This window comes from Myiozetetes cayanensis, unplaced genomic scaffold, assembly GCF_022539395.1.
Source record: "Myiozetetes cayanensis isolate MyiCay16 unplaced genomic scaffold, myiCay2020 scf6-25, whole genome shotgun sequence".
NCBI classification, from domain to species: domain Eukaryota; kingdom Metazoa; phylum Chordata; class Aves; order Passeriformes; family Tyrannidae; genus Myiozetetes; species Myiozetetes cayanensis.
The window spans coordinates 31,659,819-31,686,471 of record NW_026087853.1 but is presented as its reverse complement, the minus strand read 5'-3'; the positions used below and the strand labels follow the sequence as shown (position 1 = coordinate 31,686,471).

The 26,653-nt window shown below is 35.6% G+C and overlaps 1 protein-coding gene across 23 annotated transcripts in view; it reads right to left on the bottom strand.

Annotated features, from left to right (window-relative positions):
- The window catches only part of GPHN (gephyrin), a 285,353-nt gene that overhangs the window by 133,480 nt on the left and 125,220 nt on the right, over window positions 1-26,653 (bottom strand). For 20 of the 23 annotated variants that reach the window (XM_050334967.1, XM_050334971.1, XM_050334970.1 and 17 more), the window contains exon 4: window positions 3,553-3,645. The exons of 1 other annotated variant lie outside the window; for it this stretch is intronic. In XM_050334967.1, coding sequence (XP_050190924.1) covers window positions 3,553-3,645 — 93 coding nt within the window. Of the gene's footprint in view, window positions 1-3,552; window positions 3,646-11,827; window positions 11,960-26,653 lie in introns of those variants that run through there. 2 more of the 23 variants (XM_050334977.1, XM_050334981.1) reach the window with 2 other exon arrangements.

Below are 26,653 nucleotides of genomic sequence, written 5' to 3'. Positions count from 1 at the left end.
TCTCATAGCTGGGCAAACAAGACTTGCACAGAATCATACTAGAGACAGAGGATAAGCAAACAGCTAGAAGGGAAACAGACATGACTTTTTTAGAAGTATAATTTTGCAAAAGAAGAAATGTAAAAGCAGAGAAGACAGAAGGTAGAAAACTGAGCAGAGCATCTGTATACATGAGGTTTTATCTTTTCCTTTTGTACTAACCAACAGCAACAGAGAAAATATCTCAGAAGGATACATAGTGATTGAAAAAAATGCTGCAATGGTATTTAAATTTTTTCACAAAAGTTAACATATGTTATTATCAATGTTCATTTGAGAACTACCACTAAAGTATTGTAGTTCAAAGGAAAAAAGGCTTGCATCTGGAAATGCAAAACAAAAGTTCCTTAAATAAAATAAATAAACTAACTTGGGCTATATGTAAGTCCTGATCTCTGTCCAGCAACAAAGACTTTTAAATCAACAAGCAGACTGTAGGAGCAGTTCCAGCAGAGATTTAAAGACTACCCCTTTAAATTATATGCAAAGTAAGACTGGGAAAAAAACGTGGCTGTATCCACAATATTAAGCCCACACTTCAGCTTTAGTCCAAATGCAAAGTACCACAAAGCGCCATGGTAAAGAATTCCAGCATTCACTAATAACATCTATAACACAGTTACTTTCAAATTCAGCCATCCATTGACTGTGTTTGTTTTTTTAAATATCCACATGCATTTCATAATTTCTAGTCATGTAGTCAAGAAAGTAAAGGATATTCACACTGCTTAATTAAACAGACCTTCAGGACTAATCAAAAGCTTCTCTGCACCCACTGACTACACCGAGCCTATAAATTTAGGGATCAGAGACAGGTAAGGAAACTCAGATATTGCAGATATACCTAAAATGGTCTATTCTGGTACAAGAAAAAATGTAATTACACATGATTGAAACAACCACAATAACCTGGTATGGTTCTGATACAATGTTCAAAAGGTAAAGTGAGTGGGGAAACTACTAATTTTTTTTGAAACTTAATTATACATTTCTGAGATATCAAGAAGCTATTTTTAGCTACATTATACTAGGCACTGAATTTCAATTTTATGAATAATTACAAAATTTAATTAACATTAAGTCTTTGGGCCGTAAATACTCTTGGGATTTACCTTTAATGTGTATGTACAATAGCAATTATATCTATACTCAGAAAAGAAAGGATGAAAACATGCTTTCTAATCCAAGTTACAGGAGAAGCAGGGAGAAGCAAGACTGAAACATACCAGCTGAAATAGGACCCATGGGACCACTCTCCCTGTTCTCAGGAAAAATACTAAAACATCTTCTATTATCAGATTCAATTCTTAACAGTTTTAAAATCACATCTTAAAGACGACAGCTCAGTAGCACAATGCCATGATCACACCCTTTCATTATCAGTTCAGCAATGACAGCATGCTGGACCAACACCACACACAGAAAAGGTTAAAACCACTGCTTGCATCAACTCAAGTTTTCCTAAAGGCTTGTTATTGCACCTTTCATGTTGACATACTGAATTTTCCATTTTGAATTGGCTTTCTCATTGACCCAAGACATAAATTATGGGAACAAAACTTACACTTCTTAATATGTTTTTGGTATGACACATACTGGCAAACTGATTTTCTTCCCTTAAAGCATTTGTTCGAAAGAATGACCTAATAAATGCTATCATAGGAATGACCCTTATCATTGATACTTTGTAATAAAACCTGGGATTCAATCTCTCCACTGTGATTTAAATTTAGTACTGCAAGTTAATTCAACTTAATTGAGTGAAAGTGAGTAAATACTCTCCTATGAAAATTTTTTTAAGTATGGGAATAATTTGACAGTTAGAACACCCGATTCTGTTGTGACCAGCCCAAGTCTTGCATATGTGTTACGTTTAAAAACAACGCAGTTTTTCTACAGTGCAAGTTATTAATGATTTTTATATCAATGTGGTTTTATTATATAAAGACACATGAACAACTCAGATTAACTTTCAAAACTCATCAACTCATCAAAACTGATGAAACAAGTCACCCCCACCTGTCTTCATTAGTTTGAGTAACAGCAATGCAGTGTAAGGAAAATACTGGGTGTCTATGTGCAGAGTTCTCATTTGTTTATTTCTTGTCCCAAATGCTGCTTGAGAATTTGTGGCTAATTTTTGGCACTGACTGCTATGCTTTCTCTGGCAGTATTGCCCAGGCTCATCCCTGCACAAAGGAAAACTGAAGAAATTCAGTCATCCTTCTACACAGTCCTGTTAATACAACCTTCAAAACCGTAAAGTTATTTTGCGAGCAAGATACAAATTTAACCAATGAACTTTTCACTTTTGGTTGCTTTAGCACAGTGAATAATCTGCAAAATCAGTTTCAGTAGCTAGAACACTGAGGTCATGTTACATAGTTTCCATTTCCTGATAAACAGACCCCAAAGTTTTAGTTACTCAAGATTTCTAGTATATAATTTAAAAACATCAGAATGAATAGGAGCATTTTGCTTATATGTTTCTTTAGTTTCAGAAATGTTATACAATAAATTAAAAAATATTAATATATTTCTAATGGGAAAAAAATTAAACTGTAGCCATGTGACAGAACACATTTGTAAGTAAAAAGCATTGTAGATATGCTATAAAAAACTGAAATCAACTCCAACACGAAAGTCTGAGCAATTGAAAACTTAAATGAGTACTTAAGAGAAATCTAGATCTGTTACATTATGCAAATAAACACTTCAGGCACTCAACCTTAATTCTGCCCTTTAGTGAACATAAGCAAACCAAATAAAGTATGTGATTTTAAAAGTTCATATTAATCTAATTTGGAACCATAAATACCAAAATACTTCAACTGCAATCACGCAGTAATTTCACATGACAACTCATGGCCATGAGGTCATTAGGTTAAATTTCCTTTTCGTCCTCTTCACATCAGCTCCATGTAAGTGGAATGCAACTAGATTTCGTGTGCAACATTTATTGGTGCCGGTTGCCTCCATCTCTGTGCCTGTTTAGGTTTTTTTGACAATGTAGTATTAAGCAGATCAACAGTAGCTTTGCACAGAATTTCTTCCCCCCTGCTATCTGTCTCACACTCCAACCTACAATGCAGTAGTTGTCAATGCAGTACTCTGCAAGGGATAATTAAAGGATCTCTCTTATCCCACTTTTCCTTGTGGACATAACAAGATTTTGCTTAGCAGTGTTGTACTGCTAAGGGAAATTACACCAAAAAGCCATCAGAATTTTGTTTCGTAAGGGTACTGAAAAACCATTATGCTATACCACATTTTAGTTTGAAAATTGTTTTGGGTCAGAACCCCAGGTCAGAATTATTCTCTTACACTACATTCTCTATTGCTTTTTTCTGTTTCCAAGTTGTGTATCACTTGACCTGTCCATAGATACTGCAAAAAAAAGTTACAGAGGAAATAAAAAAAAAAAAACCCACACCAAAACCCACCCCCCACCTCCTCCAGACTCATACATTTCTACACCAAAGGGCAGATTTTTCTATTCCAGAACTATCTCACCTCTGGAGTGACATCTCGTGGTGCAAACCCTGTTCCTCCAGTTGTTAAAATCAAATTAAGTTCCTTTTCATCACACCAATCTATCAGCGTCTCCTGAAAGAGAACATGAATCCTGTCAGATCTAGCAAGCAGTATGTGGGATACAGTTATCTCAGAAAATACCTGAAGACTTGAAATGTCTTAAAAACAGAGGCACACACAATAAATACAGGGAATTGTAAAATCATTCATGCTTTTTATACAAAGATTTTAAACCACTATTTATAACCAAGATAAGACAGAACAATGCAAGTATCCACACAGTATTTTTTTGGAAATGGAAATTAAAATTCTATTCTCCATCTCTTGACCTGAAATGGAAAACAATAATTCACAGTTATTAATTTCTATCACATGCCAATAGAGTATGTGCATTTAATTCAGATTACATTGTTGATTCTTGTCACAGTAACTTAGGTTTCTATGCTGCACTTTTTAATAGCCTGAAAAAAGCAAGAACCACGTATTTGTAAGTTTACTTAGTAAAAGATGCAATAATGCACCTGATGCAGCAACACAAAAAGATGATCTATAATCACTTTTTCTACATTCCCTGCACCATCTCAACAGGAGTATGTATACACATTCCAAGGCTGGACTAAGAAATCTGTCATGTAAAATGACTTGCAATGCTGGATAACTCACGATACTGGAGAAGTGTTTAATTTTATTTGCATTCATTTTTCAAATGACTTTTTAAACAAGTTCTCAAACTGTGATAAAAATTTTACATAAGCAGAAAATTTATTTAATCTCAATGTGATTATATCACTTATCCTTCATACTCTACTGTGTGCTAGCATAGCAGCAGCAAATCTGCTTGGAGTGCAAAATTAGCTGTGTTGCCTGAAGTACACTCATGTATTACACAGTAAAGTATCCATCTGCACAAATCAGATCAATTACTTAGAGAGCTATCCTTATTATAGCAAAGAAACATCATTCTTTGAAAAAGTTTACGGCACATTTAAGTTTCTGGAGTATTATACTGGGGAGCAATGAATAGTTTTGGTGATTGTTGGCTTGAAGCTTCTTATTTATCAAAATTAGCTCTGAGAAATAAACTGATATTAAAAGCTTGAAATAAAACTGCCCATAACATTTTAAAAAGTATTACGAATTTAGATTAATCCTCAGCTGTATTTTCTGTGGGGTTAGTACTGCTCTGTAACTTCCATTTGACAGAAGGTTCATATACAGACACTTCCAAATTGCAGCTAGAATACACCCGTGTCTGACTGCAAGCCCCATCATGCAAAAGTATCCAAGGATTACTTGAAGAAGTGGCAAAGCCAAAGGTTCTGTATTTATTTCTCCTTTCTTTACTCATCCTTCCACTTTCTCTTTTGCGTTCTCTCTTGTCTTTATTAAAATCACATTCGTCTTTTTACCCCATCCCTTTGGAGGATGGCACTCTAACTGGGCTGTAGATTACCAGAAGTTCGTTACATCAACAATTCAGATAAGAGAAAGGAACACAGATAATGCCTCAAACCCATACATAATTGACCTACTAAGTCAGGCTTTTAACTTACATTTTGAAAAACATGTGAATTATGGTAATAAGAAGCATTTTAAGTATAAAAACCTTTTTTTTTCAAGAACATAGATATACAAGAGAAACTTTATTTTAAAGAGGTGGTATCTTCTCTATTTTATCATCTAAAAATGTATTTTTCTTGACCTCAAACAGGTACAAATTTCAGGGAATACTTCAGAAAAGTTCACTGTTTGGCAAAGTTAGACCTTAATATTGCATGTATTTTAAAAAATATTATAATCAGGAAGAACTTCTCAGTATGAAACAGGAGGGATATATTTTGGTGGTTTGATTTGTTGGGTTTTTTTTCCTTAATGAAGCATTTATCTTTAGATAAAATAAAACCTGCCAAACTCCAACTGGTTTTACAGAGAAAATAAATAAAAAAATCCTTCCTCTGCTCTCATTTTGCTACAGTTCAGTAATACTCTGGTTAATAAGGGGGAAAAGAATAATGTGATACTCTATAATATACTAAAGAAATCAGTATGCTAACTTTTTAATTATCTGAGCAACAAGTGCCTTTTCCTGCTACTCCATCAGTGTACTTAGGTAGACAGAATTCTCTATCAAGTTCTAGTTATAGTAAATAAGTAATCTTTCAGCCTTTCAGGAAGAATACCTTTCACTATAACGCAGTAAGTTTGGCTTTCATTATATTTTAGAAGTGCAAATTTATAATTTAGATATTTTAAAACCACAGAAAAATACCTGAGACTGATATTCAGCTTATTTACTTTCTAGCCCACAAAATTCTGTCCCACAAAATATCCTCATTGATGTTTTAAGTATTTCAAAAAGGAAGCCCCACACAATTGTGGACAAATAGTGGACTCATATTCACTTTGCTGCTGACAGCAGCCCAGCTAGATTCTCCACTGGCTTTGCAGAGAACTGAATTTTCTGTGTCCTCAAATGAGAATTTCTCTACACTGGTGACCTGATATTTGGCTTCATTGATGCCATACAAGCAAAATTATTGTATAACATCTCAACCAAAGGAGGTTTCATTTCATAATTTTATGCATATTTCCATCCCTTCTATTGTTTCACTGATGATAAGCTTTCAAGAGAAAATGAGACTAGGTCAACAGATTATGTAAATCACTGTCATTTGATTCAAGTCAGTGGAATGGAGCTGATGGATACAAAATATGGTACCTGGCTCTGAAAACAGTCCTGTAAAATTACCACCAGATCTTAAAAAGCCAGAACAAAACTACAGACCTCCAGAAGAAAAACCTTGCCTCATTCTTTCTCTGAGTTCTTAGTCTTACATGCATAAATTTATTGATTTTAAGACCAATAAAGACCGTTTCCTCATGGAAAAAATGCCTACAGTATATGGCACAATGCACAGACCCTATGTTTATCACAGATACATGCTTCCAAATTCATACAGGCACTGTCACACTAAATCCAAATTCTTCTGGAACCACACTTAACCTATAGTGCTACCTGACATTTCAGTCACTGAATGCCTAGAACACTTACAGACATATTTCCTTCTGCTCAGGTAACTTAAGCATCTCAATGTTCAAGATGAAAAACTATCTTTAGTCTAAAAGGCAATGGCGTGTCACAGAATTCTGGTCAGTTCCTTCTGTATTTAAAACAAATTCTAGGACTCAGACTCTTCACTTAACCATCCAGTCTTGATCTGGAAGATTCAAGTGAGAAAAATTTCATAATATTTTAATTTGGTAGGGTTTTCCAGCAGCTCCTCATGATTATCTTGAATATTGTTGTGTTTGTTGTAACTCTCCTTACTAGTAATTTCTGTGGGATAATGTTCCACCATGATATATAAGAAACATGCTCACAGAATGCACAATAACAATGGTGCTATTTTGTGACTCCATTAATGTGCCATCCTCTAATTTCTATTATGAAGTGAACACGAAAAACAAACAGGGATTCCTTACTGAAATGAAAGGAACAATTCCCCGATCTTTGGCGATAACTGAAGTTCACGGACTACTTATTTTAAATTTTTTAAATTTTTGGAGTCTCATACAATAAAGCCTTATTATAATAATGGACACTCTACATTTCTGTCCTTGATTGTTGCTTCACTTAAATAGCGGAATAGAGCAGTTGTATATATATATGAACTATTTCCTTTTCGGACTGACAGAGGTCACACATTCATTGACACAATATCATAAAGCATGGTGTTAGCCAGAAATTTAAACTTGAGACAGGTTGCAAGACTGCTCCAGTTCTCTTACTGCTACTGCATGGTGGCCTTCCACATAGATGTTGAGACTACAACCCTTACTTGGTGCAGAAGTAACGCAAAGCACACAAAAATGGTCACTGGGGATCAGACTAAATACCTGCACAGAAGAGCTGAAGTCCTGAGGGCTGTTCCTTTTCTATGATGCTACAGTCTATGGTATTTCTTGTCTTTTTTTTTGTTTTTGGTCCTATTTTTGCCATGACTTTGCTATGAGAGTGTGATAACACTCCCAGGTGTTTATGCTTCCAAAATTACTAGAATACATTCTTTCAAGTCAATATTCTGGTGCTTATTACTTAGATTAACAAGTATAACTTTTTCTTATCAATACATAATTTACAATACAAAGATTGTAAAAATAATTATCAATATATATGCATATTTTAATACACCTTAGCCACTGGAATATGACATGTACATCACTATAATTTAAAACATCCAGAAAAAATAGGGGAATGCTAAAAACAATATAAACATGTTGGTTTTCATAAAGAATCCATACAGAATTCTTTCATTCTATATTTAGTATTGAAATTGGTTAAGCAATTCCATAGCTAACAAAGATGTTTGGTATTTTGGCACATGTTAAATTTTTGTAGCACAGTGCAAATTTGAAGTTATTTCACCTTATATGCACCACTAATCACACAATAAGGACCATTTAAAATATGCAAAAATTTAACTGAAATTGCTGAACAAATATGTTAAATATGAAGTTTAATTATGAAACAGTATACATTTATTTACATTGGACTTTGAAACACAAGTAAATTAGTACAAGCTGGTTTACAGACATGCACACTATCCAAAAGTTAACAAAACAACTTCAAGTGATTTAAAAGATCATTGTGGCTTCCAGGAAAAAATTGCTGAGAGTGTTTAGAGGCACGGAAGTCTGTGTTCTCCAGAACAATCTCAAAACTACAAGCTTTGTAAAGTTACGTAAATTCTGTATTTGCAAGTAAAACCTGTTTACTCTAGGGAAGCATATTTCAAAATGCAAGGACGAACATAGAACAATAAGTTCTTAAAACAAGAATAATAACTTTTTTTAGAAATCCAAGTTGAATAAGAAAAATTCTTATATAAAAAGCCACATTAAATATCAACTTAATTTTCTTTCAAAATTTTTGGGCTCAAGCTAAAACAGTGCCTGAGATAAATTTCATTTAGGATGATTTAACATCAACATAATGAAAAAATTTTAATGAGTGACAATACAGAAAAATGTATCAAAAAAGAGAAAGTCTGCATAGTCAGAGATTTGCTAAGAAAACTGGATGTCATTTTGACAACTGAGTTTCAGGAATACAGGAACTGGCATATTAAGATCTCATAACAACCTTTACTTAGTCATGTGGCTTGAATTACTCCAGAACCCAGCTCACTAAAGATTAAGCCTGATACTATAACAAGAGAGAGCACACATAAATGAATGAATCAGAAATTCATGTCACAGCACACAAAGCAGGAGAAAAGAAAAACGAAAGGTAAAAGTAACACAATTGTTCCTCATTGTTGTATTATTTAGGAGTTTGAATCTTCTCTATTCAGTGGACCATGGCTTGTCTATTAATTTTAATAGATGCCTGATGTTTTCCATTATTTCCACTCTTTTTTTTCCTCCCCCCACCAGCAAAAGGCAGAAAGTAAGAGAAATGTTAGGATTATGTTCTGAGTGTAATCACTGTAGTCAAAAGACTTAGTTGAAATGCAAGTACATATCTCAATGTGTCTAAACAGGCCTTTTCATAGTTTGAGGTTTTACAGAACATAGCAAGTATTCTTCTGAAGATTCTACCAATATATTTGCAGTTTTCAGCATCCCACTAATTTCGTTGTTTTTCTAAATAAAGCTAATATAATAGCAGATGTCATAAAAATGCAACCATTTCATTGAAATGCCATACTGAAGGAGGAGAGTAATAAAAATGTACTCTAGATATGGCTTATTTAATTAAAGGCATTTTCCATTTCAAGTAAATTGCAGCTATTGAATATTTCAAGGTTCAACAAACCTATGCAGTCTGTAACATAACCTTTTTTTAAAAAGTACTTCACATCTTCTAAAACCTACTGTTCGTGATAACTATTCCAAAAACAGGGATAAAAAAATAGGCAAGTCTCAACAGAAGTCATCTATCCAAATAAATAGGGAAAGTCAACCAGAGAGACGTATAAACAATGAAACGCTTCATCAAACCCCCAGGATTGGGAGTGCCAGCACTTTTAAGGGCTGGGACTGACATAAGAATTTGTAACTATTATGATGGAGAAAGACAGAGCAGAGACAATGTACAAGATTGACTTCACAAAAAAAGTAAGGTTTTAAATGCCTTGTGCTGATTTCCCTCAGAAAGACAAAGTAAGGATTCTGAATTCAAGGTAACTACCTTGACATATTAGTCTTAGCACAATTAAGAAAAATAGTGGATTTACTGTATTATTTAACAAATTGCACCAAAAACTACAAGGAGATCTAGGTCAGAAGCGAACCATGCATCTACATGTGCACCAAGGCACAAGACTTGTTTCCTTCTGTAGAAAATCTGTTCCCATCAAACGCTGGTACCAGTGGTGCCCTCCTACAGTGTGTGCTAAGGTATTGAAACGATGGCTACTCACAAGAAAGGATTGGGCACTGTGGCATAACAATTTTCTTCAAATGCTTGGAGAAAGAGATGGAACTTAAAGCCGTCAGAAGAGTCAGAATTAGATATTTTCCAAACATGTCTATTTCTTGAAACAACTTTCCTGAAGACTTTGAATTTGGCAGATATATATGTATGTGTGGGCCTAAGTGCACATGTGCTCGCCCTTACATAATAAAAATATATTAACAAAAGCACTGAAGTTCAATGTCTCTCATTCCTGTTATGTGTAAAAGGCCTCTCTAAAATATAACATTTACTTGCCAAAATAAATATTACAGTTATAAAAATTCCATTTTTCTTAAGAATTTATTTGAAAACAACTACAAATTTAAGAAAAACATAATACCTCCTTGCTAGTGTTACTTTTCCTAGTGAGAATCTTGGCATCTAACATATATGCCTTTAATTATTCCTATAACAATACAAGCTAAAATAACAATTGGAATGAAAAGGGGGGAAAGCATAAACCAAATTAAATTAATCCAATACTGCCTCACTAACAATAGATAAAGAGAAACTTTCTCTCTATGCTTTTTTTATTTTTTATTTTTTAAACTTAGGCAGCACTTCAAAGACCTGTTTTCACAAGATATAAATGCTTGGTTTTAGAGCCATAAACTTCAAATTAATTATGTAGAAAAAGATGGCTTTTTCCACATTTTCTTCCCATTTGTATACATTAGTGTTCATCTAAGGTTGTTTAAAAAACTGTTTACTTCAGGTTTTGTTCTCAGAATGTGAAAAGGTAGCTTGATATTACACAAGTCAGTAACTTTCTAAAACTAGAGCTCTTCATAATATTTTATCTATCTGTACCAACATCTACAGCACATGTATCTCATGTGCCACAGATCAGAAGTTTCACCAAACTTTGCTGGATGTAACTGAGCTCAGATAAGCTACATTTTCATCTTACAGAAATGGCAAAGTGACAGAATACCAACCATAAATTTCTATGAGTTGCCAAGACAACACTAACTGCTTCAACCCTAAGACACTGGTTAAAGCACATCCACCATATTGGCAAGGGTGATAGGTCTCAGAAAAGTCTAAGTACAAGCATCTCAGAATCGTATTTCTGTAATAGCCCTCAACTCATATAACCTGCACTTCTTAGAAACTACTTGAAAATAACCACTTGCAGAATGTGCATGTAGGTATTTGCACACAGGGACAACTACAAGTCCAGTTTAAGCCAGATTATACCCCACATCTACTCGTTTAATAGGCAGGAAATGCAATGAATTAAAAAATTACTGCAAGGCTTCTGTGATTAAAAAAAAAAAAACACCAAATGAGAAAGCCAGCTGTGGAAAAAACCGTTTAAATTCAAATGTTGGTTTTTCTGCAACTACAAAGTTTTAAAGAAAAATATTCTAGTAAAAATATAACTGATTCTTACAGAACCCAGTTCTGTTTCTACCTTCACTTTCTAATAGTAAATACAATCTTACATGTTACTTTCTGCACTTAGCTACAATTGTGTAAGACATTTCCTTTTATTTTTAAAATAATATTACAACTTATATGATCTCAATTTTTGGTGTAGCTCTCAGTGGAAATCATAAATTGAACATAGTGAAAATATTCAAATATCTAAAAATGTTGGGGTGGGGGAAGACGAGAGTTGAAATCATTAGCAAGACAGGGAGCTACTCAGTGTAATGCAGTTTGTGGTATAAATTTCCCCCCCATGTGTATTGTTCATGCATATCATCCATAGAGTCAATGAACGAAATTGTTTTTAAAAGAAATTCTACTGCTTTACCTGTGAGAATACAGTAAAGAAAATTTACCTACCAACGAACAGCTGCAGTACTTTGAGACACTTAGTCCATACATATACTCTAAGACTGGGTGGGCTCGTGGCCTGCCCTGGAGTGTCCCGGGAGGGGCACTCTCACTCCTCCCCTCTTCCTGCTTGAGGCATTGACACACAGGGCAGAGTGCATCCGCCACCACTGCAGTTCCTCTTAAATGCACAATCAAACCTGAAAGAGATCCAGAAAGAGGGGAAAGGCAGGTAGGAGACTAATGTACATGCAGACTGTACCTCTCAAAGAACACCAGTTACTGACGAGTAACCTTTCTTCTTTGAGTCTGCATGTACATTCCCGCAACGACTCGCTCTGATCAGTTACCTTTGCCTTTTCCCATCCAGGAGAAGGCCTGAGGACTCCCACAAACAACTGCAGCATCACTCCACTGAAGGCTGAAACAGCCCTGGATACAGTTAGTCTAACACAATGCTGAAAAAAGCAAAGAGAGAACTCCAGGTGGCCTTACAGCAAATGCCTAAACACCATGCAATACAAATACTAAGTTTGCCCAGAGATCTCATAGAATTTGATTTGGCCTTGAGTCCACTCAGAGACAGAAAACCATCTGAACAATCACTGTGTGAAGACAGTCAAACTTTTTGATATTCAAACAGTGCAATAAGCAAAGAAACAAACTAGAAGATTTGGACCTTTGAAGAGAAATGATAAAGGCCTTATGAAATCAAGAAACTAAAGCTTAAAATTGAATCAAAGAAACGTAAGATCTGGAAATTATTACTGAAGGACTAATTTCCTAGCTACTCTGTAACTTTGGCACCACTTCAAGAAGGACTTCTGGATGACTGAAGAACACACACTCTTCCCATACACAGATAGTACGTAAAATAACAACCACAACGACCCATATACTTCAGTAGCTGGCTGAGAAAACTGTCTCCAAATGCACCACTTTCATAGACACAGCCAGAAGGAGTAAGCAGAAGTAAGAATTTTAGAGCTCAAAAGGGGAGAAGGAACCACTATAATTAGTGGTTTTGCACTGCATGAACAGTGGAAAACCATAATCAGTCATGAACAGTTCAATGCATCGGCTGTTAGGAAGATATGAGTTGTGACGTGTGAACATCAGTGTACAAATCAGAGAGAGTAACCTGGTACCCTCACCACCGTACAGAAAGAAATCAAAGGAACAACACGGAACAAATATTCTGAAAGGGCTGAGATCAAAGCAGCAAAAAACACACCATAGAGACAATAGTGTTTTCTCATACAGTATGCATGTCTAGATTATACTTTCACACTATACTGGCTCTGGTCATAACTCTGGAGAGTAGCAGAAACTGACTACCCTAGAGACTGATTAATGACTCGACTTGGAGCATCCTAAGATTGACACAGATTGAAGAAAAGCCAGGGAAGAGCTGAAATACAGTGTGTCTGGAGACTACAAAAGAAATCTGACATAGCTGCTTATGACTACACCTACAGCCAGAACGTGGTAAAATCACAAAACAAAAAACCCCACAGTTCTGTCTTTACTGGTTACTTCTCTGTATGTGTGCCAATCATGGTAACTTACAATCAATACACCATAAAAGAAGAATCACTTTGCAAGCCTAATCCAAGTAAAATTGCTGTATGGCTCTATTAAGCCAGGCATCCGCATGAGATGCCAAAACAATGAGTATATTTTAGCAGAAGCACAGGCAGTATTGCAAAGAACAGACTTAAGTCTAAGGAATACCCCTACATGAAACAGCAAGGTCAACTGTATCCTCAAAGAAATTTCCTTGGGAAAGTCTAGTTTATCAAATTCTAAAGAATATACTAAAATGGGCCTGGATGGAATCTCAGTTGTTCTCTCTCTCTGTCCAGTTTAGGATTATACTGTCATCCCTGACAGACATCTGTCTTCAAAACATTCTCTTAAAGATCAGTAAATGTTTTACTTTTGGACAACTTTTAAATCAATAAAAGCATATTCAGGCAGATGAATAAACTGGTTTAAACAAAAATCCAAACTTTTGGAAGAAATTTAGAAATTTGGTCTAAAGTATCAGATCTATCTTCCAAAGGACCACAAAGAGAGCCAAAGCCACTTATAGCACAGGTCACTGTCTTCTGTATGCAACAAAGAACATTGTTATGTCAAACAAACAGCACTCTGAAGAATCACATTAATATTCCAAATTTGAGTTAACTCTTCTATTTTAAATGGAAGTCTGAAAATCAGTTCAGGATTAATACAATTTACATGTAACCAAACTGGTGAATAAAGTGTGGAAAGAACTGCTGGATGTATACTAGGCTCGTGAGTTTCCAATAACTGTAATATTCTAGAGTATCAAGGAACAAGCCCTTCACAGATAATGGGTTCCTCCTGAGGTGAAACCATTGCCATTTTGCAGTACATGTAAAGATTATGGACTCTTTCGCATCCAAAATGTTCTGTATGTTTAAATATTCAAATATGTTATTACACTTCACTGTATGAAAATTGAGGCCTCAGTAATGCGGGAGTCTGTTGGGCTGAATGATCAATGTGAGCAAAAAAACCCAGAATGACTATAATAGATGTTCACAAGCTCCTGAATTCCAGGTACTGATACTGTTCAAGCCAGAATGGAGTGATTGTAGTGACTCAGGCACTGCTTTTTCTTAACCACAATAGAATAAGGAGATTGGTAGATAAGCATTGATCTGTAATGCTTGAAAATAAAACGTATCTCCCTACCAACTCAGATGTTCTTTCCCTCTGGACATTTTTTCATTTCTTGATGTTATAATAGATTAATTAGTCTTTGGTGCATAATACTGGCAATATTACTGTTTATTTATATCTAGAGAAGTAGATGTTAAGAAGATGTGACAGCATATTTTGAAGATCCTGAAGATAATGGATTGTAACAATTACTTTAAGTCAAGGCCATCAGTTCCATAGATGGAGTAATTACATAATAGATTAATCTAGCACCTCCATGTTTGCTCACACAGTGCACTATGATGGTGCCATTCACTCAAAAATCATTGTTCTGCTCATCAGTGTATGGATATGGAACAGCACTCCAATATTGCCTAGTAACATTTACTAGAATCACAGAATATCCTGAAGATGCTCCTCTTGCACAATAAAGAGGCCAGCCTAACTGACACCTCTACTTATCTGTAGTGGATCCTTCTACCAGCTGAGAGATTTTAAGATTACTCTCTATCACCTGTATTAATTGTCTGACATAATTATAATGCATAAATGAAATGTATGATGTTTCCAGTCAACTAGTGCATGTACAGGCTGTACGGTATAACAACGACAGGTATGATCTTGTTGTGATCTATGATAGTACTAATTTTAGATGGTAAAGGACCTTCCAGGTCTAATAATCAGTGTTAGATTTAGCTTCCAGAAGATAAACCACCAGTAAAGAAGCCCCTTCATCCAAAACAAAGCAATGTTGTTCAGTTCTCTAAATATAAAGAAGATGTGGACATCCTGCTCTGATATATTCTTGTGTTAGGGATATACAAACAATGAAGAGAAAAGTATATGCAAGAAAAGAAAGAACATTGGAGTAATCTGGAACTGATTAGACTGCCAGCACTTCTCCATTATCTGTTGAGTAGGAGTAATCCTGGAGACTGCAAATGATTGTCAAAAGTGATAAGGGAAGGATAAAAATCAGTTCAGATTCATTGATGGTTCTTAAGGCAAAGAATATCTTGACAGCTGTTGAAGGCAATGAAGAATAAATAACTGTGATCATTACAGAAAAAAGCTTTTTCCCTGTGAGCCTTTATTGGTGTGTTGTTTTTTGGTGGGTTGTTTTTTTTTTTCCTAATAAAGATAGAGCAGAAAAAAAGAATAATAGAATGAACTAGTAATAGCCTGCCTTGCTGATTAGGTTATTGTTTATTCCTAAGTGAGTATAAACATACAAAGAATAAAATGTAAAAGCTTTTGATACTTTTAAGACAATCCATTACTGAACTGAAAAGGCCATTCTTTCCAAAGGGAAGACCTTTTCAGGATTCAGTCCCTGCAGAATCTCTCTTACATACCCAAAGGATTATAACTATTACATAATACTGGGTGAAAGCTGTTACCATAGAATTTGATGAGCCATTGTCTGCTTCCATTGCAGTTTGCAGAGGTGTCTTAGCATTAGATGATCCCACTGCAATCAAAGATTCCAACTATTATAGTCGGGAGAAAAATGATGCAGAACAACTCACATTAGAAAGACTTCTTTCCCTAAGAGCTGAAACTTTCTGGTCATTTGTCTTTTGATACGTTTTTAAAAGATGCTAATTTTTTCTTGATACATTCCAACAACAAAATTACTTGGAGTCAGGTGGCAATAAAAGCATTCAAAATGTTAAAGAGATTTCAAAATCACCTTCCAACTGTTTCTGCAGCTGGTATAAAGGAAACTAAAATCTGCCAGGGTACTAAGGTTGTTCAAACATGCCTTTATGGTGTTGGAAATCTCTCACGCAAAATAATATACAGAATATTAAACAACCTTCAGCACTTTTAGAAAATTCTTTGTATTCCAATCTCCATTATTTCTAAGATCCTAAATTATTGGAAATTATTTTGTGCTATAAGGAAAGATATGCTATCACTTTATGTTAAAGATTATAGATATATAAAAAAATAACACACGTATATCTTTCTGAGCGAAGTAAAGTGGAGATAACTTTGTACGAAGTCTTCCTAATTTGATAAAGTTGCTGAAAACGGGCAAACAGAAGCTCAGTTGCTTCACAGAAGAAGCATTTTAACAACCCAATGTTAAAATGCTAACAAAGCCATAGCTGACTAGGACATGAACAAAGTTCAAAGAAATACATGAAAGGAGTCAGAAAGGACAATTCTAAGCAGAATCACTTGTCATTTCTTGTTGTTCTAAAGATATGTGCCAAACTTCTCTTACTGAATGATAAAAGAAATACTAATCAGCAGTATCAGAATGAGAGAAGTATAGAATATTTTCTCCTTACAAATGCTTGCAGTGATAGCAAGTGACTGCTGTAGAGATATTCAAGAACTGTCTGGATACAATCCTGTGCAAGGGAGGGAGACTCCACAACCTCTCTGTTCCAGTGCACGGTATCTGCACAGAAAAGAAGTTCTTCCTCATGTTCAGGTGGAACTTTCAGTGCATCAATTTCTGCCCGTTGCCTCTTGTTCTATTGCTTGGCACCACCAAGAAGAGCCTGGATCCATCCTCTTGTCATTCTCCCTTCAGATACTTACAGACATCGATGAGGTCCCTTCTCAGTCATATCTTCTTGAAGCTGAACAGGCTCAGCTCACTCAGCCTTTCCTTCTAAGACAGATGTTCCTGTGCCTTAATCATCGTTGTTGCTCTCCACTGGACCCACTCTGGGAGCTCCAGGTCTCTTTTGCATTGAGGAGCCCAGAACTGGACACAACGCTCCAGGTGAGGCCTCACCAGGGCTGAGTAGAAGGACAGGGTCATCTCCATGACCTGCTGGCAGTGCCTCTTCCTAATGTACCCCAGGATACCACTGGCCTTCTTGGCCACAAGGACACACTGCTGGTTCATGAAGGAGCTTGTTGTCCACCAGCACCCCTGGTCCTTCTCTGCAGAGCTGCTTTCCAGCAGGTTGGCCCCCAGCCTGTACTGGTGCCCAGGATTATTCTCCCCAGGTGCAGGACCTGCCTTTGTTGAACTTCAGGCAGTTCTTCTCTGCCCATCTCTCCAACCTGTCGAGGTCCTTCTGAAGGGCTGCACAGCACCCTGGGCTATTGGTCACTCCTCCCAGCTTTGTCATCAGTGAACTTGCTGAGGAGACTTCTGCCCCTTCACCCAAGTTATCGATGAATAATTTAAAGAATACTGGGCCTGGTACTGGGAGACACCGCCAGTGACAAGCCTCCAAATAGACCCTGTGCCACTGATTATAACCCTTGTTGCTTAAGCGTGAGTCATTTCTAGAGTTGTGAAACGACAGAAAGCCCTTTGGACTAGAAAGTACTTGTTTGTTATTTTAAATATATATCTTATATTAAATACAATTTAAGAAGACACACAGAGTAACCTTTACAAGAATCCAGAGTTATTTATATAGTTCAAAGAAGAGTTGCTTAAGAAATAATGAGTCTTTTCAACTGTATATCTCCTGCTTTATATACCATTATTCTAACATATGGTCCGTTACATGAAAATGTTTATATAAGTAATTTTTGGTTTTTTAATTGCAAAACTTACCTTTCTGGACAAGTTCAATTCACATTACAGTCAACTGCTCAATGCAACTTAGCATACAGGCATCAACTCAATAATTAAAAATACCATACTGCTGCTTTCAGAGAGTTGTATCATCTCCCACACATTCTACTTTGAGGATTATGATGCATGCAGTATATGTTATCTCTGGACTACTGTTCTCCCTGGTAGAGACAATTGCCACTTTAGTGCTAGAGAGTGATAAAGAGACTACACAGGCAGTACAGTCATTCAGATAGTATTTTCAGTAAGAGAGAGTAGGTGGCATTAGTGGATGAGGAAGATATGTATAATAGATTTTATTAGTGAGCAACAACTGGGCAACACCCTCTGGAAATTAGGGAGCACACAATGTTCTGTTTATAACATTTCTAATATAGTAGTGCTCCTGACCAGGAGACCATTATTCATCGAGGAGTTAGCATTCCACACAGCAGTTCCCCAGAAGTTCCCACAGAAGGCTGCCCTGAGCTCTATGCCCAGTGAGGTTTTCAAGGATGTGACATGTTGCACACACCCCTTTGGCCAAAGGACAGACTCATCCACCTCATTGCAAGGGAGGAGCCTGTAGGTGCTCCCACTCAATACTAGCGATTACACCACCAGCATGGTTTTCCTTTGTCTAAAAGTGTAGCAAGAATTTCTCAGGAGCGGAGAAATCTACCCACAGGTTGTTTTGATGCTGCACGAACACACATCCGAAGAGAGTAAGATTTATCTGCTATCTATATTCCTCCTCTTATTCTGCTTTACAAAAGCAGGTATTTTATTCAGTTATTTGTTGTCAGGCCTTTCTTAGTGAGATCCAGAACACACCTGGCACGTCCCTCTCTCACTTTCCTGCTCCAACATAGAACAAACACAAACATACAGAGAATTTCCTTTTCATTTCAACACTCGTCCCTTCCGACTATAGAAGGAGAAACCCTTGCTTTTTTCTTGCAATTACTACCCAAGTCTTTTCTGTCCTGTAAGTTTTCTCTCCGGGTGGGCCCAGTAATACCTATGATATTTAAAGACATTAAAAAGCAATCAAAGATTTTTTCTTCTGCTAACAGTTATAAATTTGTGGTTAAATATCAGGTCTACCAGGAATCCAATAATTCTATAGCAGTAATCTTTCAAGAGGCTTTACAACTGTACCCATGAATCTAAGCACAGTATTGAGGTTTTGCAGCTGTAACCATCCTCAGCAATCATATCTAAAAAATTAAGCAAATTTCCAAGGCACTATAGCTATTCCTTCTTAAATGTCACAGATCATTTACTAGTCCCTTAGGTCTTTAGCCAATGTTTCAGCTTCCACTTCTGTCTAACTCCAAAAGTAGAGATATTTTTAGTAGGAAACTAAGCATTTTTTGTCTGTCACCCAAATTTCAAAATATCACCAAGAAAACATTACAAGACATTGGATACACTAAATATATTTCATTTGAATGAGAGGCATATAGCTTTCTACCCTAAAAAATAACAGTGATAAAACATTTTTTTTTTTGTCAGACTGTTTCTTTTCTTCCATATTCTTGAAATTTGGGAGATAAGAATTTCATGTATTTCATGTAAAACTAATAATAACCATGATAAAACTAAGGCACAGGAAAATAGACTACCACTTCAATTAAACATACTCGACTGAAGGTGTTATTAGCAAGTTAACATCTGGCCATCCTAATTTACAGTAATGATAAAAGAATACTATTTTGCTCAGGAAATAATTGCAGGCTAACAAAATAAACATGCTTCATGCTTTTAGGCTCCTTTTATTATAATGATGCTTTTGTAGAGAGATGTTAAATTTCTCACTGACCTACTTGTAGAAAAAATTTAATCGGTAATCTCTGTTCTTTGGATACATTTCAGTGTTTGACTGAGGTTTGATAGGAAAATGTTTCATTCTTTTGCAACTCTGTACTTTGGATGTTACCTTCAGTTCCCTGCAGATAATCTACCATGGAGAAGAGAGATAAATATGGTTCTCATGAAGAGTTTTGTATGAGAGAAATAGCAGTGATCTAGAGAACCCTTTTAAATTAACTGCTTATACCACAGTTTCAATTTTAAGTTGATTTTGTTATTTTCATTTTTTACTGGCATTAGTAAACTATTATCCACCTTCTCTGTAAGGTAAACTTGTTATTTGTTGGTGGGTTTGATGCATTGAATCTTATTCTTGATTTTGAAACCTACAAGTCGAAGTGATTTAAGTATGACATTAAGTGTATAGTCAGAGAAAAACTTGTGCCCAATGTATTAATTTTGAAGAACTAGGTTGTGATTGCTGATATGAGGCAACAAAGTTGGTGAAGGGTCTGGAGCACAAGTCTTATGAGCAACAACTGAGGGAACTGGGCTTGTATAGCCTCAAAAAAAGGAGGCTCAGGGGGAGCCTTATCGTTCCCTACAAGCACCTGAAAGGAGGATGTAGTGAGGGGGGTTTGGTCGCTTTCTGCAAGTAACAAGGAATAAATAATAAATAAATACGACAAGAGGAAACGGCCTCAAGTTGCGCTGGGGGGTTTAGATCAGATATTAGGAAAAATTTCTTCACCAAAAGGGTTATCAAGCATTGGAACAGGCTGCCAAGGGAAGTGGCAGAGTCACTGTCCCTGATGGTATTTAAAAGACATGTAGATGTGGCACCTGGGGACATGCTTTAGTGGTGGATTTGGCAGTAGTGTTAGATTTTCACTTGGACACGATGATCATAAATGTCTTTTCCAAACTAAAGAATTCTATGACAGAACATATTCTTAATTTAAGACAACAAAAAGGGATAAAATTTGAAGATAACTGATCACACGTTAATTTCATGTTTCGTACATATTCAAAATGCATTCAATATTCAAAGGGACAGAGTATTTCCTCTGGTTTTCTTTCCCTATTATTTAGCCATTTTCAGAAGGCAATATAAGTGCTCAAATATGTCTAGTATTGTTTGCATAGGTTGAGATCTAGCAGAGTGAATTTAAAAATCTTTTTGATAAAATCTAGTCTGAAACTCACTGTTTATTCCATCAGAGAGGAACCCCCCTTTTTTTTTCTGTTTGTATATTACGAGATTGCCATGGTGTTAGATGTATTACAACATAATTAGCTCAGTTTTTGCTGTTGCAATGCTATGACTCTGCAAATTTGTCCAAATATAGGATTGTTTTTTAAACAGTTTAAGATATTAAAACTGTGCAACAAAATACTGAAATCCAAAATATTCTGAAAATGCACACACAAATAATATATTAAATCTGTATGCTGTTTTATATAAGACATTAAAACATAAAAAATGTAGAAGTGCCCGCGTATCAAAATACAAGAGGTGTAGCTCAGTTGTTTGAATTAAAACAAAAGGGCAAGTGTAGGGAACTGTGTCATTATGAATAAGCTTCATGCCTGTATATCAAACATTGGTTGAAAGGTCAGAATGCTTGTTGCAAGCACTTTCCATAGTTAGGTCTGCAGAAAAGATTTCATCCTAAGAAAATGGATAATTTTCCATTATCTGTGAGCTTTGATTTCTTATTTCTTTTGCTGGGTCTCTCAGAAGTCAACTAAGTAAGAGTATCATGTATGTAAAAGCTTTATAATTATTACACTTAGAGCATAATACAGAAATACTACTTTTTGTTTTGTTTTTGAAACACAACCATCCCTTTTTATTTCTCACCAACAGAAGCATTCACAGTTTGGGACAATACTTAGAGGCATTTGAAGCTTTTGTATGTAAAGCAGTTCTTTACAGTTCCCTGATTTTAGTCATCTTTCCTTCAAAACAGCCTGAGGATAATTGTGTGCTGTCATTTAGAGCCTCAAGATACTCTGCAAAACTCAAGTGTTAGCTTCAGTGTCCCAAATGACAGTCAGCTTTATTTTTACACACTGCCTGTTTTATATAGCATTTATTCCCTAGAAATATATTTAAAAATATAGAACACATTCCTTGCTCCAAATACATAAAGAAGGGCTATTTTCTGCTTTATCAAAGGACAAGAATTTTAAAACATTTTGATGTTAAGCTCTTATCTTCATAAGATATCCTTGGATACTTAGTTTCATATTCCAGAATGATAAATCTTAAGTAATTCTCACTCATTTTAAATTATGTTCAACTACCAAAATGGTAAGAATTCAGAAGAACCCTTTAAAATCACAGGACTGAGCAGTAAAAATTTCCATAGGGGATCAGCCTAATAGCGAGGTTTATGTCATGCTAATGAAGCAACACAGTGAAAATATTACAGTATTTGTAATTTTAAAATCAAGGGTATTTTGATAGAGCATAACAACAATAACAAAGCAGGTTATAAATAATAAGAGAAAACAAAAATGTCATTCTATGCAGAAATGGGGAAAGGGAATATATGTGTTACCTTTGCAATCTTAGCATTCCACCTAATCTTGTCACAGTGATGATGCAGCTGAAATTGAACACAAACGTTTCTGACAGAACAATCCTGGAAATCTTTGTGTACATGTTTTATAAGAAAGTATTTGAAAAAGTAAAACACTGCAACCACTCCACCCTTACTAAACTCTGACGATTCAATGGCATTGTCTCCCCTACACGTATACTTGAGGACAACTAAGTCACAGAATTTCTGAAATCCTATAATAATTGAAAAGTACAGAATTACAGTAAATAATATCGTTAGCTATTTTATCATGGAGGAATCCAGAAAAAGAACATACCAAAACCACAGGAGAAATGAAAAGGAGAGACATCGAAGATTAACCTTACATCCATATTTATTTGAAAAGAATTGTTTTTCTTGCCTAGGTAGATGCATGCTAAGAAACGCTTCCATAAGGAGCTCAAGATGATCCAGGAGAACAAATATTGTGACTTCTGTCACAACAAATTACATTATATGTATTGTACTACCATAACATTCTGTTTGGCAAAATACATAATCTTGCATCCAAAGATAAATATTACTGTTGTCCAGTCAAATACATAACCAGTGTTGTCTCCACACACAACTGCAAAAATAATAGGCTTTTGTAACAATCATAGCTCTCTGAGATAATTTGTCCATATCAGTCCCACTTCCTTAGGAATTTGATGCTTCCACCCCAGATGCACCCTGCTCTCATGTTTGTCTTCTTCTTACCTGGTGGCATCACTTCTTGTTTCCTTCAGCTACACCACTGGTCTAGACGACCTTTTTTTTCCCCTTTTAATAGTCTGCCAGGAGGGCTGGGCACTTTTTAATTACTTAGCTCAAACAACAGTGTTTCACTGCTAACGATGGAACTATATTATTAATTTCACATTTGTAACCTTGATATATTGTATTATAAGAATACATGTGCTGGAAGCTTGGGACACATCTACCATAGCCTCTTAGTCCAAAACAGCACTGCACTTTTAATAGCTCCCTGCTTCCCAGACTTTGGCTCATATTGCAAAGTAGCCTTTGAGCATATGAACTGGAATCCTTTCAGATAAAACTTATTTGAAAAATGGACATGCAACACATGTGATCCACTTCAGTTGTTAAGAGGCACACAGAATAATGCTAGAAGCAATTTGAAATAAAGCATACTAAAGTACATACGATGTGGATGCTATATCTCCAGCATCACATGCTTTACTTTATAGATAGATGCATTTTATTGCTTTTAATGACTTGGTAACACAGACATGATTCAAGATAACTCAGTTCTTGGCACCAGGGATGTGATGGCTAGTACTAAGGCAGGCATTTTTATATCTGTCTCTACACACTTTGCTCTGATTTTGTTTAGCTAGAAGACATCCATTTGTGGAAGCCTTTAGGACATCACTTAAGACAACATTCCAGCTCTGTGCACTGTCAGAGATGAAAAGAGCCACTTAACCAACATACTCAATAAAACATGGAATCCACTCAAAACTTTCCATTTCACATCTGTGCTCAGATACAGGCCGTCTGCACGAAACCTCATCTAGACCAATCTTGTGCATCTGATAAGAGAAAGCATCTGAGCAAATAAAATGCCTCTAGCCACATGGTTCAACATGTCAATATTATTTTACACCATTCCTTTACGCCTTCTTGAAGGAGGTTTTTGGTTGATTTTCTGTTAAAAACATGTCAATCATATTCTGTTTTAGACAGTGGACCTTATGCATGACAGTCACTAATAGGATTAGGGCACCACAAGAAACTATTTATCATCAGAGAAATTTAATTAGGTGTAATCACACAGTGAAGTACTAAGTATCACTTTATTAGTAAAGTTTGCAAGCTTGCATATCACAAGAAGGCTTGTGTAGTCTTTGGTGTCTTACTACTGTGGTTTCCAATCAAGCCATTAAAACACAACATTAAAAAGGAATTAGAAAACATACTATGAAAGCAAAATAAACTACTCTACTCTAGTGGAATTATCTGCAGTCTATCAGTTACAAATCTTTTTCAGAAAAATACAGTGTATTAAACTGGTTTCTGATAGAGACATGATTGCTGTGCTCTGTGTGTTCTTTTCTTTTTTTCTTACAATCAGTACATTATCAACCAGTGGAAGACATATAATGAAAACTTTGATGCCTGCTTTCAGGCAGTCTTACAATTTGCATAAATTAAGCACGAGAGTTAATTTTAAAAGAGCAGTAGAAATAAGTAAGAATGTTGCTGAAATGGAACCAAATGTGCCACTCGTAGACATTTCTGTCTCAATCTCTTGATGTGTTCCTCATACAGAAGTTGTTCTATAAATTAGATAATTTTTATAATCTGACTCTAAATCTTTTTCATTTTTGTTATTAGGGGATCAGCCCTTCACATGCCATTGTATATGGTCTGGCACCAGAGGCTCATACATAACAGCAAAGGTTTAGCATTCTGGTCTTGGTTCCTTTCCTAACAATTCCTCAGTCTTTCCCCCACTCCCATCCTCCCACCCCTTCAGTTGCTCCTGCACACTGAGCTAATAGTAACCACTTTAGCACACTTCTCAGGATCATTCTTGGATCACAGTAGCCTAATTAGATACTTCATTTTTTTTGCAAATTGGGGATTTTTCTGACTCCTATACACATTACTTAACATTAACCTTCCCTGAATTTCATCACGTAGTTTGTCAACCAATTAGCATTTCGATGTCCTTATTTGCACTAATATGTAATTTCTCTACAAATAATAATTTTTATAATTCATTAAGGCACTACCAGTGAATAGTTGTAAAACCTGAATGTTATTTTTTAAAAAACAAAGACAGACAAACAAACAAAAAACCCCCAAACAACAACACAACTGATCTCCTTTTTCCCTATATACAAAGGACCAGCACATAGAACCTGAAGGGTTCGTGGTTTTTTAAAACAAACCCAAGAAAACTTGATCTCCTTTTTTCCTATACATACAGGACCAGCATTCACCTACTGTGACAATCACAAAAAAAAAGAACTTTCAGAAATATATTTACTACAAGAAAAGATCATACTGTAGATCTCAAACTCAGTTAAGCCCTTAACCAACTATGACATTATCATGTATGATAGGACAACATTAAATTTCCTTCATAGATCCCAAAAAAGAATCATCAGAAAACATTCTTATAGGCTAAATATAACCAAACAAAACTTAATGTAACAGGTCACATGGAAAATTATTAGGGCTTTTATATAAACTTGATTTACTTATATACTTGCCAAAAGCCATTTTCTGCTTAATGAAGCTGAGCTATGTCTCCTGCTCTCATTCAGTCTAAGTGACATTGCATTTAAGAATTTTCCAGTGGGAACAAAAAGGCACTGAAAACATTTCCCAGTATGCGGGGTCAGATGAAAAGTAAAGAAGTCAGTGTTAAGAGCTGTTCAGAAGATGCCCCAAGAACTAACTGGGTTTCAGGTGCTGGTTGGTACAGAGATATGTAGTTAGCAAAAATGGAAAATGAAAGAAATCCAGGAGGAAGTTAAGACAAAATTGGTTACTATGGTCACAGGCAGAGATATTTTTTATGATGGAAAACAAGAAGAGATTTCAAATCCTGTTTCTAATGTTAATGAAGAAAGACTAACTAGACAAACAGGACTGTGGTAATGAAAAATCTGATACATGTTATCTCCTTTTAAATGCAAGGTAATCAGTAACGCTTGAATGATGAGCAATATATTGGTCTGTCTTGTAAATTAGCTTTCAGCTATTTTTCTTCTCTCTTTGTAGGGGAACTACAGAACTATTTTGTTTGCTTTGGAAAGTAAATAATAGCATTACTGAAATGATACTATCATTAGCATGGCATTTCAACTTAAATGGAGGGACTATCTTCCTGCCCTTCCCTTCTCCATGACTATTCCATGATCTGCACAACACAAGCTAAACTTCTATATGTTCATAAGACTATATTACACAATAAAATATAAAATGCATTTGTTTAAATTCTTCTCACATTAGAACAGGAATTAATAACAATGTTTCAGCATCATCTATATTCAAGACAGCTTGTAAGAGTAAGGTAGCTTGGTGAGGTGGTCTCATCTGCCATTTCTAGAGCCATTAAGTCTCTGAGACCACAAAGCCCATGAAATGTAATATGGAAGACAGCAGGAAAACAAGAAGTGATAATTCCTATTTTCATGGGGAAAGTTAGTGAGTATACTTTTTCATCCA